The 14,257-nt window shown below is 41.1% G+C and overlaps 1 protein-coding gene across 1 annotated transcript in view; it reads left to right on the top strand.

The window, feature by feature from the left end:
• LOC144828114 (dynein axonemal heavy chain 5-like) overlaps positions 1 to 14,257 on the top strand; it is a 1,079,012-nt gene that overhangs the window by 290,753 nt on the left and 774,002 nt on the right. Inside the window, exons 41-42 of the mRNA XM_078686235.1 lie at positions 810 to 988; positions 13,211 to 13,398. Of these exons, the coding sequence (XP_078542361.1) occupies positions 810 to 988; positions 13,211 to 13,398 (367 nt within the window). The remainder of the gene's footprint in view (positions 1 to 809; positions 989 to 13,210; positions 13,399 to 14,257) is intronic.

The following is a 14,257-nucleotide window of genomic DNA, read 5'->3' as shown; positions in this document are numbered from 1 at the left end:
TATGAAAGGACTGTGGAAAACAATCATAGTGCTCTAATCTATACTTTGCAGTCTGCATGCAGTTCTTTGATGACATTTAATAGCTCACTGTTCTATGTTAGGATTTTAACCTATACACTTCAAGTAACAAAAGTATCTGTCTGATTAAAGCAGGAACCCACTGACCTATCTTACTTTCCCTTGAGTCAAAACTTCCACTGGACAAACCTCTGATCTTGCTCTAGGAAGAACATTAATCTCCAAGATTTATCGTGACATTTTTATTGTTGCCTGAAAATTGCTGGAGGCAGGAACGCGGCAGCAGGTGCTTTTAAAACCATAATATACTTGCAAACACGAGCCCCCACCCAAACTAGGGGTAGAGGTTAAAAGAGTAATTGCAGTGGAAGAGATACCAGAACATGCTGGTATGTGTAGAAATAGTACAGGACTAGGGGTACTAAGGCATAGATAAGAGTAGACTGTCTGCTGTATTTGCAGGGTGAGGGATAATAGGGTATAGAAAGCAGTAAAGGTACAAGGGGATAGACTAGGGTACACAGTCTACGACATAGGTAGGTGTAGCGATACAAGGGTTTATAGCCAGTGGTAAAGGTACAGGTGTAAATGAGAGTTAAGGGTACAGGTATATAGGCAGGGTTAGAGTTGCCAGAATATAGATAGGAGTGGAGATACTATTGATGTCTGTCAATGTCAATTTAGTACCCTGGTGGTGCATTTAATGACACAATAGCAAATGAAAAAGACTGCTCTTGAAATAATTTGAAAACAATACCTAGAAACTTCAATAATTGAGAGTTGTTTTTCAGGTGCTATATCACTCTATCTCAAGCTCTTGGAATGAGTATGGGTGGTGCTCCTGCTGGGCCTGCTGGGACTGGAAAAACAGAAACCACCAAAGACATGGGGAAATGTCTGGGAAAATATGTTGTGGTCTTCAACTGTTCTGATCAAATGGATTACAGAGGACTCGGTCGAATTTATAAAGGTAGGAAGTATAGGCAGGGAATAGTTGTTTTAGGTTCATTTATTTGCACTGTCGCATTTAGCCCTTGAGCCTAATTCATTGTTATTCTAAATATTTGATGAATCAAATGTAGTAGCGTTAAAATCTCACATAATGAAGAGATTATTATCAAGTGGTGTTTTATTTAGGATTGCTTTTAAGTGATGTAATTGTATGCAACATTTATTTAAACCTCATATCAATATGTAATGTCTCTCTCTCCTTATATATATATATATGTATAATATAAATATACATACCTATATATGGATATACATACATACGTATAATGTGATCAAGGATAGCTTCTACCCGAAACGCGTCATGCCGAATAAAACCAAGAGGAGTTAAATAAACCTACCTGTGTACTGGAGAGCTGTCTGGTGGTCCGTAATTTCTGCATGCCGCATTGGAGACGCAGGAGTAGTTTGGATATATACATATATATATATATATACTAAAAAATATTAAAATAATGTTATAGTAGATTAAAATTTCAGTGACGTTGTAATGTTTTAATCTTACAAAATCACTGAAATTCATCAGTTAAAGCTATTGCAAGTAACCAGAACTCATGCCTTTAGGTACCTATAACTCGCCCCCGCCATGTACAGTTTTCTCATCAATAATTTCATTGTACATGTTGCACTGATATTGTCCGTCAGCGCCTTGAGACCCTCACGGGTGAGCAGCACGCTTACAATTCCCTGATTGACTGATTGATCAATGATGTCATAGAAGATGTCATGAGTTATGTAACATGTGGGGTAATTAGCAGTGCATGGCGAGGGTGGGTGGTATAGTTAGCCTAAGGCATGAGTTATAGTTACCTGAGATAACTATAACAGGTGAATTTCATTCTTTTGGTGCACATAAAACATTACGTTGTTACTGAAAATGCCACCTAACTGTAACGTTACTTTAAACTTTGTATTTTTTAATGTCATATTTTATTGCAGTACATAAGTTTGGTTTACTCGTAGTTTAGCAAAGCATATCTTCCATTTTTTACTGGGTTCAAACTCCCTCAATGGTGTTTCTGTACTGCCTCTACCAAAACAACACTTTTTCTATGTGATGTTTGGTGTCTAATTTACAAGCTGCTTGTGTTGTGTCATATTCTGAAGTATCTAGAACCTTCTGGTCAGGTCTGGGGACCGCGTTGACTCATTTTTGTGTCTGCTAATTTTTGTGCTGTATTGTTGGCTTATAGTTTTTTTTCTCTCTGTACTCTTTTTTTAATTTTTTTTTAATTTAATGCGATTTTATATAGCGCGAACTTTACCCGAAGGTGTCAGAGCGCTTTACATAAGAACCAGTTGCAAAACACAAGGACTAAGGATTACATGCGTTACATAAAAGATACAAATAGAAAAAATTGCAAATGTACAAGATGTAAAGTCACACAAAGAAGAGACTGGTGATTATAGGGAAGGGCTACGGATGGATATACTCTAAGAGTCACATAGGAATGGTAGAGAGTACAAAGGTCTACTGCATATACTAGTGATTAGAGTTATCTCTATATACATAGGGAAGAGATACGGATGGATATACTCTACGAGTCACATAGGAATGGTAGAGAGTACAAAGGTCTACTACATATACTAGTGATTAGAGTTCTCTATATACATAGGGAAGGGATACGAATGGATATACTCTAAGGGTCACATAGGAGTGGTAGAGAGTACATAGGTCTACTGCACATACTAGTGATTAGAGTTATCTCTATATCCATAGGGAAGGGCTACGAACGGATATACTCTAAGAGACACATAGGAATGGTAGAGAGTACAAGGTCTACTGCATATACTAGTGATTAGAGTTATCTCTATATACATAGGGAAGGGCTATGAACGGATATACTCTAAGAGTCACATAGGAATGGTAGAGAGTACAAGGTCTACTGCATTTACTAGTGATTAGGTGGTATTTGGACTGATTTTATATAGCCGGCAAAATCATACAGTTGTTTTCGTGCCAGTGTATCGAGCATGCAGATCGGAAAGAGGATGCTTTTACTGTGGGTCTGGAAGTTACCTTTCGAGTAACATGGGGCATCTTTGCTCATCTGAATAGGCCCCTATTCCGACAGTAAATTTAGTCTAAGTCCCTAAAAACAGGCTTTAAGTGTCTCAGAGGGCAAATAGGATTATCTTTTACATTTTCAAAGCCCATTAGTGAACATCTGCGAAAAGATTAAGTTGGCCAAAGATTCAGGGGTACAAATGGACATCGAATCATTAGTACATTGGCCGACAGGACCATTTGCGTTCTGAACAATGCTAATTGTGCCATGCCATGGCAGTGAAAAGGCTTATTTACCTTCTGAATAACGTGGACCACAGAGCGGCTGTGGCATTGGTGTAAGGCTCTACGGTCAGGAAAGCTTCTTTGAGCATTATTTAGGGCTGCAGAATTTCGGAAACTCCTATTCTGCTCGTTCAATTGATAATTAAAGCCTTCCACCCCACGAATTTTAGGACAACTAGGGCAGAGGGGCCCCGGGAGCATTTGTCTGGTTGCTTTCAGCAACAGGATGATCCCAGGTAATGGTAAAGCAGATTCTTAACACCTTATTTGCCTATCCAGGTAAAAAGCAGCAGCAGATTTCAAAATTATTATTTTGTTTTTAATTTAATGCGATTTTATGTAGCGCGAACTTTACCCGAAGTTGTCAGAGCGCTTTACATAAGAACCAGCTGCAAAACATAAGGACTAAGGATTACATGCGTTACATAAAAGATACAAACAGAAAAAATTGCAAATGTACAAGATGTAAAGTCACACAAAGAAGAGACTGGTGATTATAGGGAAGGGCTACGGATGGATATACTCTAAGAGTCACATAGGAATGGTAGAGAGTACAAAGGTCTATTGCATATACTAGTGATTAGAGTTATCTCTATATACATAGGGAAGGGATATGACTGGATATACTCTAAGAGTCACATAGGAATGGTAGAGAGTACAAAGGTCTACTGCATATACTAGTGATTAGAGTTATCTCTATATACATAGGGAAGGGATACGGATGGATATACTCTAAGAGTCACATAGGAATGGTAGCATTCCTATGCTCATCTTTAAAGCCACACTACAGTACATCGTGTTCCATTCGTATTAAACCTGGAAGGCAGCTAATATAACCTCTGAGGGTTTTCACTCTTAGCTGAGCAATTTCTTGTTGTGCCCAGACCACGGGGGCATTTTTGATGCATAAATGATATAACGCAATGCCTCCTGGTGAATTCTAAAGAGGAAAAATCCTAGCCTTGCCCCTACTTCTTTTTCTAGCTTGCATGCATCAAGATCTGCATTCAGGGGCAGCCGACATTGAATGTTTTGTCAAATTTTTTTAAGAAATATTCAAAGATGGCCACCTGTTTGTGCACACGTGTACTCATGTGCCTCACATAAGCGGCCATCTTACAATGGTGTTTGTTAAAATTTATTACAAAGACCATTTCAGGATGGCAGCCTGTTCATGAGCATGCACATCTGGCCATTTGGTAATGATTTTCATAATAAAGTAGTACAAAAATCACTTTAAAAGAAAACATATATTTGCAAAGCCACCCAGTCTGCTGTCAATGCCAGCACAATAACCTTAGCCAATGCATGTTAAAATGGTTACACATTTTACACTTATACCTTCTTTGGGGCAATTATTAGATGAGTTTCATCTTTATGGATGGACTTTTTCAAGTAGCCTCCTAGGGCACCAACACTAATCTGAATAATTTAAAGACACGCCTATCATCGGAGCCAATCAATCTGAAGTTGGAGGCTCGGTGTCCCTATACAGAATCCTAGTAATTCCGTTGTTTATGTGTTTTTTACTCAATACAAAGATAATTAATGAGTTATATTGTGTCTGCCCACATTCTCAATGGCAGGCTGATGGGATGGCCAACACTTTAGTTATGTTCCTGCCATCTTGTTATGGCGGAAATGTTTTCAAGTAAACCCACTCGTATTGAAGATGATTTTCTGCCCCAAAGTGGATTTTACTTTTTTGTTCCTTTACCGATGAATCACCTGGTCGACATAAAAGATTGCTTTCTTTCTGTTGGACCAATTTTAAATCTGCAGGGAATATGCGCATTACCTATTTTGTATGATGGATGTTTCATTATATTGTACCTCTGAAACAACTCATTTATCTTGGCTATGCTGCCACACCGTTCTTCAAGCTAGTCTGATAAATCTGTTTTCACCTTAACGTAGTTAAAGCAGACATTTAGGAAGTGTGTCCACATTTGAAATGGATACTTAAACTAGCCTATACAATTGAGTCAAATTGCATTAGATTCCCACCCCTTGTTAAACACAGAACCTAAAGCATGAGCTGATAAAAATGTTTATAGTATCTCCTCATTCCAGAAAGGACATCTGTTTTCAAAAGTAAAATAAGGACAATCCTCTCCAAGACAAATGTAGGAAAGATTGAGGCAATTTTTATTTTACAATTATTTATAACATATTGATCAAGAAGTCATAGATATACAGACATTTCTCAAGAGTAGCTGGTGAAATACTCTGCACTTCTGGTCTGTCACAGTACTTGGGTCCATTGGTTCTCCTTAGCCGCAAATCAATCCTGTGCCTTTGTGAGAATAGTGTCCCTGATTCAAAACAGAGGGAAGCAAGCATTCATGGACTCATGGGCCAATCTCTTTTACTTAAAGTGCAAAAGAAAGCACAGACCTTTCTATTTGCTCCATTTTAAATGTTTTGGGCCAATTCACAAAGCCATTTATGAGTACCTAAAGTAGTATTACGGAAGTACTACTTAACATACTCGTAATTGCCTTTGAGAATTGGCCTTAGCAGGAATCTATATTATAGAATATGTGCAAATCACTTACTGTCTGATATAAAGTGCCCCACCTCTAACCTTCTAAATTGATGGGCCAGAAAATCAGAATTGATTTTATTATATACACGGGTGTTGCCATCATATGCCTCGGCACATAAACATCCTTCAAATTGTTCCTGAAATATTCCAGTGTTACTAACTCTCTGGGCTTTGTGTTGAAACATGAATTTGCACTCCATGCACAAGCAATGGAAATGCTCCAATATGTTAGCACTGGTCAGTATACCAGTTGTGCCACTCAAACAGACCAGACATGTCTGCTGAAAAGTTGGTCTGGTTGTGGTGCCAGGCTGCCTCTGAGAATTCTAGAGTAGGTGCAGATTGACTACCCTCAGGTTTTTGATCAGGCAGCCAAAACCTGGCATTACCAAACATAGCTATCCATTTAATGAGATCCCCTCACCATGCTAGTTTTAACTAAAACATTGTACATAACAAGGACTTCTCCAACCCTATTTTTGCATTGCCCTAGGCTTAGCATAAAAGACGTTCTTCATATTTGCCAAGTATGCGAACAAAAACAGCACATTGCCATACCAGTTTCCAAATTGTTATGTATGTAAATTATGCATTCAAAGGTCTGCCATATTTCTTGGCAAAGATACACTAACCTTGACATTCTCATTCCCACCTTTCCATGCATGTAAAATAACATTGCCGTGTATGTCCTTGTTTTGCGGTATGTAAAGTATGTATCGCCAAGTTGTTCAATGCCAGGCATAAGTGGCTTATCCACTTATAGTTATATTAGTCTGTCATTATTGCGGTCATAGCGTTGTAGTTCTATTATATATGAGAGACTGGAAGTCATTGAATGGTAGGAACAATACAAGACTGGGAAAGAAACTTTCACCTGAGATGAGAAAATCCTGCAGCACCTTTTAACATGCCCATTACCAGATTGACCTGTGATTAAACACTCTTGCCATGCCCATGTCCACATTGACCTAAAAGAAAGTGCAGAGGTACCGTAAGGTTGTAAACATGTCAATATGTGTTTACATTTTGGAATGAAGGGATTTCCCTTAAATGCCCAGGTTGCATGTGCACAAAAGGGTGCTGCTAGTGTGTACAAGCTTAGTAAGAGTGGCACTAGTTAGCACCCTGGCAATTGATCGTTTTGGTGACATCCCAATTGGGTGCCAGCAACATATAGTTACTTTGGCCCATTGATAACCAGTAGGCAGAATTTATCAAGTGCCTGTGGGAAAGAATGGTGGAGTCATTAAAGTAGAAAGCAACAGTTAGAGGAGAGGATTTCAACCCGCTAGACTAGATAGATAGAGTATGGTTTTGGTGTTCACATCATTACCGAGGCGCAAGCATTTTTGGGAATTGCATTTTCACACTGGCATGATGGCAAACATTTATGTTTTACATACTGGACAATGTGGATATACGCTTGCCTTGTGTCTTCTAAATTGTTGCCGTGTATGTAAGCACACATTGTCTTCACCAATGGAAGGATGCTGACTCTGGACATCTGCAAAATAAATGTGGCCGGAAGGAGGAATAGGTCAATGCGCAGTGATGTCTTGTGGGCTTCCTTGGTGTTGGTGTATGTGGTAACATGGGGGTACCACATCCTCCACGCATCACAGAGCCCGAGAGAGCCAATGCATGCCCTGAGCTGGCAGGAGCGAGAATGACGCCCCACCACTGGTGGGCCTGTGGAGTCCAGCACTCAGTTATGGACCTCATTGAAATGCCCCCCAATAATGGTGGTGCCCATTGTTAAGCCTAACAGAATCAGGGACAGGGAGACCATTTTGGGAGCAAGGAACTGGTATCACGTAGACTGACTGAAAGGTTTAGTGTGTACCTTTCCATGAGTTCCTCCACCCCTGTTTATCTTCCATTGGATTCCGAGTGGGTACTGGTAACCACAAAGGGGTAACTCCTGCAGAGGAGAATCGCCACACCACGTGACCCCCTGGTTAACCCAAGCTGGTAAGCCCTATCATAGCCATAACATCAGAGGAACAGTCCGTTTTCCCCTGCAAGTGGGTCTCCTGAAACAGGAGTTCAGCAGACTGGAAAAACCTAGTATACTGAAGTAAGGGCATGTGCTTGATACGGTCCAACGAACCATTTACTTCACAGATCAGAATACCAACCTCCATGGCAGGGATGACTGGTTAAGTGCAGGATGAACAGCTACAGAGAGGCCCCACACCGATCCACCAACGACATGGTCTTCCCAGGGCTAGGTAACCCCAAAGGAAGTATTAACCGTACATAGAATAAAGTATTTCCTCCCCCAGTTCAGATCTTGCGCCCAGACCCTCTTCTCTCCCATTTGATTAATGGGTTGTCCCACTCGCCATTGACCTTGACTTTACACTAGCCCCTCTGACCACAAAGGTACATCAAAACCTGATTTAACAGGGAACTGAAGTTATACCGTCCCATCAGTGCCACACTGATTGACCTGCAGTGACAGGGATCATCTTCAGGACTGTGGTGCATAAAGCCTGCAACAACTGGTGCACCAGAAATGCTGGCCTTAATATTTATCGCCTCACAGTGCCATCACAACCCAATATGTCATGATAGCACAAGACTTTCAGAAAAAGAAGGCAGACATTGGGCTGGCTTGGAAGTGCAGCTGTCGCCAGTTGATGTGATCAAGCTAAAATAAAAAAAGAGCTTGGTGGGCTTCAATGCCACTCTCAATTGCTTGCTTTCTACTGGTCAATTCTGAGGTTGGCATTTCCCTCTTCTTGCATGTGACCCTCCCTAGATCATTGCCCAAGTACTTGTGTCCTTACACTGCTTGCACTTTTGGGATCTATTGTTTTCTTTTTGTTGAGCCACTCTACAGAGTTCATCTTTCCAAGCTGGCTCTGTTGTTTGTTTGTTGTTTTAGGCTACCAGCTTGACTTTGTCTCTCTCAGAGATCAAATTGCAGGTTTTGTATTCCAAGAACACCTGGTGTTTACATTTCTTTCACTTCGTCAAAGTGGGGAATGTATGTGCTTATCCATCCTGCTGAGTACCCATGTAAGAGGACAATCTGGAGGATGTTATCTTTTCTAGCACACAGCAACAATGAACTGTGCATAAAATTCCTGAATACATCAGAATGAGAACATAGAAATTGAGCACATTTTTTTTAAATTCTGAAGTGTGGTGAAAACAAATATTTTAATACAACCATAACAAATCAATATACTTGGTGATGACATTTCCACACATTATCATGTGTGTGCAGTAAAACGGTATATCTGTGCAAATGTCATGACCAGTTTCATTTGGAAATGTATTGTCTGTAAGGGAGGCGCGCTATCACACCATGCATACTGCATCCTATGCCACTCCACTTTACACTACTACTCTCTACAACACTCTACACCACTTCATTCTACAACACCCTGATCTGCTCTATGCCTTTCCACTCAATGCCATGCCACTACTTTCATTGCCACTCCACCCCATGACACTTCACTGTAAGACACGCTATGACATGGCTTGCCACTCCACTTCACCCCCTCCACTCTCCTGTACTCCACCCTGCCACTTCACACCACTCTCCTACATTCTACCCCACTTCAGTCCCCAACCCTATCTACTCCACTCCAGAATACCCCACTCCACTACAATATACCCCACTACAATCTACCATTCCAATCTAGCATACTCTAATACACCAAATTTACTCCAATCCAATCTACCCCAATCGACTCTACTCCAGCTTACCATAGTCCACTCTACCCCAATATTGCCCACCCCACTCTATCCTACTCCATTCCACCCACTCTACCCCAATCTACCCCTCTCCACTCTACCCTACTCCAATCCACCCAATCTACTTCACTTTACTCCACTCCAAACTATCCCACTCCAATCCACCACACTCCACTCTAATCTAACCCACTCCCCGCAACCTATCCCACTCCAGTCTAACCCAGTCTACTCCCCTCCAATCTACTTCATTTCAATCTACCCCACTCCACTTTACTTTAACCTATCCTACTCAACTCCATTGCAATCTACTCCACTTCAAACTACCCCACTCCAATCTACCCCAGTCTACCCAACTCCACACTACCCCAGTCTACCCTACTCTAATCTACCCAATGTACATCACTCCAAGTGCCCTGCACCACATCAATCTACCCCATTCCACTCCATCCTACCCAACTCCATTGCAATCTACCCTACTCTAATCCACCAAATCTACCCTACTCCAAGTATCCCATTCCACTCTGCTCCACCCCACACACTAGTCTCCACTCCAGTATACCAAAATCCACCCCTTCCACTCTCCCACCAATCTACCCCAAAATACCTCACTCCACTCTACGCCCAATCAACTCGCCTCCTATCTACTGCAATCCACCCAAATCTACTCCTATCTGCCTCAATCCACCCAAATCAACCCCAGTCCACTACAATCTACCCCACCCCACTCCAATCCACCCCATTCAAAGGTACCCCAGTCCAGTACAATCTACCCCACTCTCCTTCACTTAATCTACCCCACTATACACCATTACAATCTAACCATTCTACTCCACTCCAGTCTACCTCACTCTACCCCAATATACCCCACTACAATCTACCAAACTACACTTCAACTGTGTTTTTTGCAATTTTCACCCCGATTGGGCTGGGTATGCTCAGACGTGAGTCCCAGGCTCTCCACACCACTGGAGTCAAGCTATCCAGGCTGATGAAGGCTGATAGCCAGAAACCGGTCCTTGGATGCTTGATTCCGGTCTGGGAAAGACATGGCTTGGTATTTCTGAACCTGAAGACCAGACGTTTCTTTTACATGCCGACACTTTCTGAGGCCTTTACTCCTTATCGATTACTAAAGTCTGCGCTCTCTGCATTATGAACCATAACGTTCTCTTCGTTCCAAAAAATAACCTGAATTCCTTGTGTTAAAGACTGAAAAGACGTTTTATAAAGAACTTTGCCTAAGCCCTGAAAAAGTCCGGTTACGGACGAAACGCGTTGGCTATTGTTTTTTAAATAATCATCTGTGAATAAAAGATCCTTTCTTGACAAAGAAAAATTGACTCATGAATTCTTGGGAGAACACTGATAAGAAGAATTGAATTCGATTGTCATACATTGCTGAAATTGCATTGATTTGTATTTACATTTGAAGAGTGCGGGATCAATTTTGTATAAATTTGTTTGGTAGGCCAAGTTGTTTGGTTCTCCTATATTGGGATTCAGGGGATTGTATCCCAGATCACCAGCACCTGTACCTTTTTCCACTTATAAGGACTTTCTTAACAGTGCGGGCATAGTAGCCTCAATTCCCTTCTTTGTAGTTTGAATACTGTCTCAAAAATATTCCCTACATTCTTTAAACCTGACAATAAAAGCTGTACTTTCATTAAAACTTCTGTTTGTCACCTCTCCTTTTTTTCTTCACTTTTTCAAATATCCCTCTCCTTCTACTCCATTTTCTGCATGCCCCCTCACTCTGTCCACAACCTACTCTGACATATTGATGTTTGCCTATTCTGTATTATTGTATTTCAGCAAGTTTCCCACAACTCGTTTACAAGATCACAATCTCTCCTTCCTTCTTAAAGCCATATCTAGGCAACCTAATAGTACCTCATCTCTAGGGGTGGGTGAAAATTCTGTCCGTCACTGGAGTTTGCATAATTTTGCCCTCTCCGCTTGGAGCATGGAGTTCCAGAAAAACTTCATCAACCACTGTGAGGCAAACTTTTTTCTTTTTTGGAAGGATTCTTCAGCATAATTATGACTTTGTTACCATGGGTCCCAGGAACAGCAGGAGTAGGCCACATCACACAACATAAAAACAATAGCACAGCAATGTGTGTGTCACTCGAGAAGATGCCTAGACTTTTTCTTGATTGGGTTGTTCTAACTGCAGGTAGAAGTTGGAAGTTGGTCGAGGTGCATGTGGAAGTGGGTCCAGGAAAAGGTAATTGTGGCTTTAGTAGCTCATTATTGTCAGTCTTGGGTCTTCCTTGTTCTGCACGGGCTGTTAGGAGGCTGTGAATTTGTTCTTAAAAGAAGTGCACATTTGTTGTGAACTCATGGGGTTTCCTATGAAAAACCACGAAGGCATAGTTTAATGATCTATTCAAAATTAAAATATGGCTTCTAACGGTCCCCTAGTATTACTTTTGTGGATAGCGCTTCAATACTTGAGGCACTATTGATAAAGCTAAACTTACATATGAGTACATCTACGAGTGTATGTTTACTCTTACCCTTTTTAGTAACTTTGCTACTTTTGGCTATTCACCATTTACAAATGCAGAGTTATTTAAAAAATTTGATTTACATGTCCCACCCTCTGAATTCAGGAGGTTGAGTCTAATTTATGAGTGTGAAGTTGTTACTTACAACTTTTCATACCTAAGCAGAGGTCTCTGCCACCAGGATGGAGTCTCCCTATGGTAAAATACGATACATTGTAAACATTGATTACTAAAAATAAATTATTGAACATATGTTAATGTTAAATATTCATGAATTAAGTAACCAGGGAAAGCAGGAGTGTGGGTTACATCTTCAGGGGGAACAGTTGGGGGTATCTATGACCCCAATATTCCAGTCTCAGCTGGGAGAGGAAGGACAATTTAAAATTACATTTAGTGACATATGTGCAGCTCACAGTGAAGGAATTGACATGGACGTGGACTGAGAGGAGAGAGGTGAGCTTTACCTGCAATCACCGATGCTCCATTACATACCTATATTAACAAGAATTGAGCCCTGTCAGGACTGCATAACAGTTGATTGTTGCTACTTCAAGCAGTTGGTAAGCACCCGTGTAAGAATTACACAATGCCAAAGGGTGCCTGCCCATTGTGCTAAAGAGTGAGATATTTTCGTTCTTGGCCCAAATCAAGAATCGGTACACAAAGCCTATCACAGGAATTGGTACGCACTGACAGTAACACTCACTAACCCAATGCGCGTGCTCGCACACACACAAGTCTGTTAAAGCTGATCATGAATGAATGAATGAATGAATGAATGAATAAAATGTATTTGTGGTTACTCAAAACCATTAAAATAAAGCAACAAATTACAGATGAATATTATTGTTGGATAAAAGAAACTTAAAATGAGAATGACATAAACATAGTTAACAATGTGAAGTTCATTAGACCATTTGTGCTCGCCCGTTGATCTTGCCTGGTCTCGCTCATAAGGGCTGATCATTATTTTTTTTAAATCATATGTCATTGCAATATTAAATAAATTGACAAATTCCGTCTATGGACTTTTAAATGCTCCTCTTTCTCCCTGGGCCGAGCCAGCACACAGCAGGTTAAATGCTGACATTTCAAGCCTTCCTTTCTCTCCTCGCACAGGCCTGGCGCAGTCTGGGGCGTGGGGGTGCTTTGATGAATTTAATCGCATCGAGCTGCCGGTCCTCTCAGTGGCGGCCCAGCAGATCTACATCGTGCTTCAGTGCAAGAAAAATAAGAAGACGCAGTTCATCTTCACAGACGGAGACGTGGTGGAAATGGATAAGGAATTCGGGATTTTTCTGACCATGGTATGAACAGTCATTTGCTCAGTGCTGATACTGTGGCCTTTTTTATGAAATCCTTTAAAAGCTAGCGCCATAATTTAAAAAAGGTTATAACCGAAATTCAAGGATTCAAATTGCAGCTGATTTAGAATTGATGCAGAGACGGACATGGGGCAGTGCTTAATCTGTAGAACAATAAGTGACTGGGCTCTCGTCAAGATGCCATTGCAGCTTGCCCCACACATTGCCCCTGGCATTCTGCCAATAATAGCAACACAACTACTAACCATCACACTCCTACAAGTATGACAGTTCTGACTATTCCCGCACCCAAACGCTATAAGAATAGCTTGGGTGGCAGGTAATAGTAATTTTTTATTTATATTGGATTAGTAATTAACTGTTGTTCTTGTCATCTTTAAATTAGCCAGACAGCGCCACATTGTGACAGATTGTCACAAGCTCTGGTGTTGACAATTAAGTGCCAGTGCAGAGCACCGGAAACCAAGAGCTCAAATTAAGCACTGGTATGGAGCAGATAAGTGCTTGACTTGAATACAGGGCTTGGAGCCAGATGTACAAAGTAATTTTTCGGTTGCAAACCCTGAAGTCTGAATGGCTTTTTGCTATGTTTTGAACCCATTTTGAGAGTTGGAAAAGTGTTTCTAACTTGCAAAATGGATTTACTGACACTTCCTGAAGCACAATTAGGAAGGGGTGTGAAAGGGGCGCCTAGTTCAGTCTTAACACATGGGCACGCTGGGCAGTTCCCCGGGGGGGGGGGGTGCAATGGAAACACGAGGATGGTGGTCTGTTATTCCTTCACCCAGGCACAGTGGGTCGAAAAAAAACGGCCTACCTAATTAATATTCATGAGACATGT

This window comes from Lissotriton helveticus, chromosome 4_1, assembly GCF_964261635.1.
Source record: "Lissotriton helveticus chromosome 4_1, aLisHel1.1, whole genome shotgun sequence".
Lineage (NCBI taxonomy): Eukaryota > Metazoa > Chordata > Amphibia > Caudata > Salamandridae > Lissotriton > Lissotriton helveticus.
This window is presented reverse-complemented; position numbering and strand designations above follow the sequence as displayed.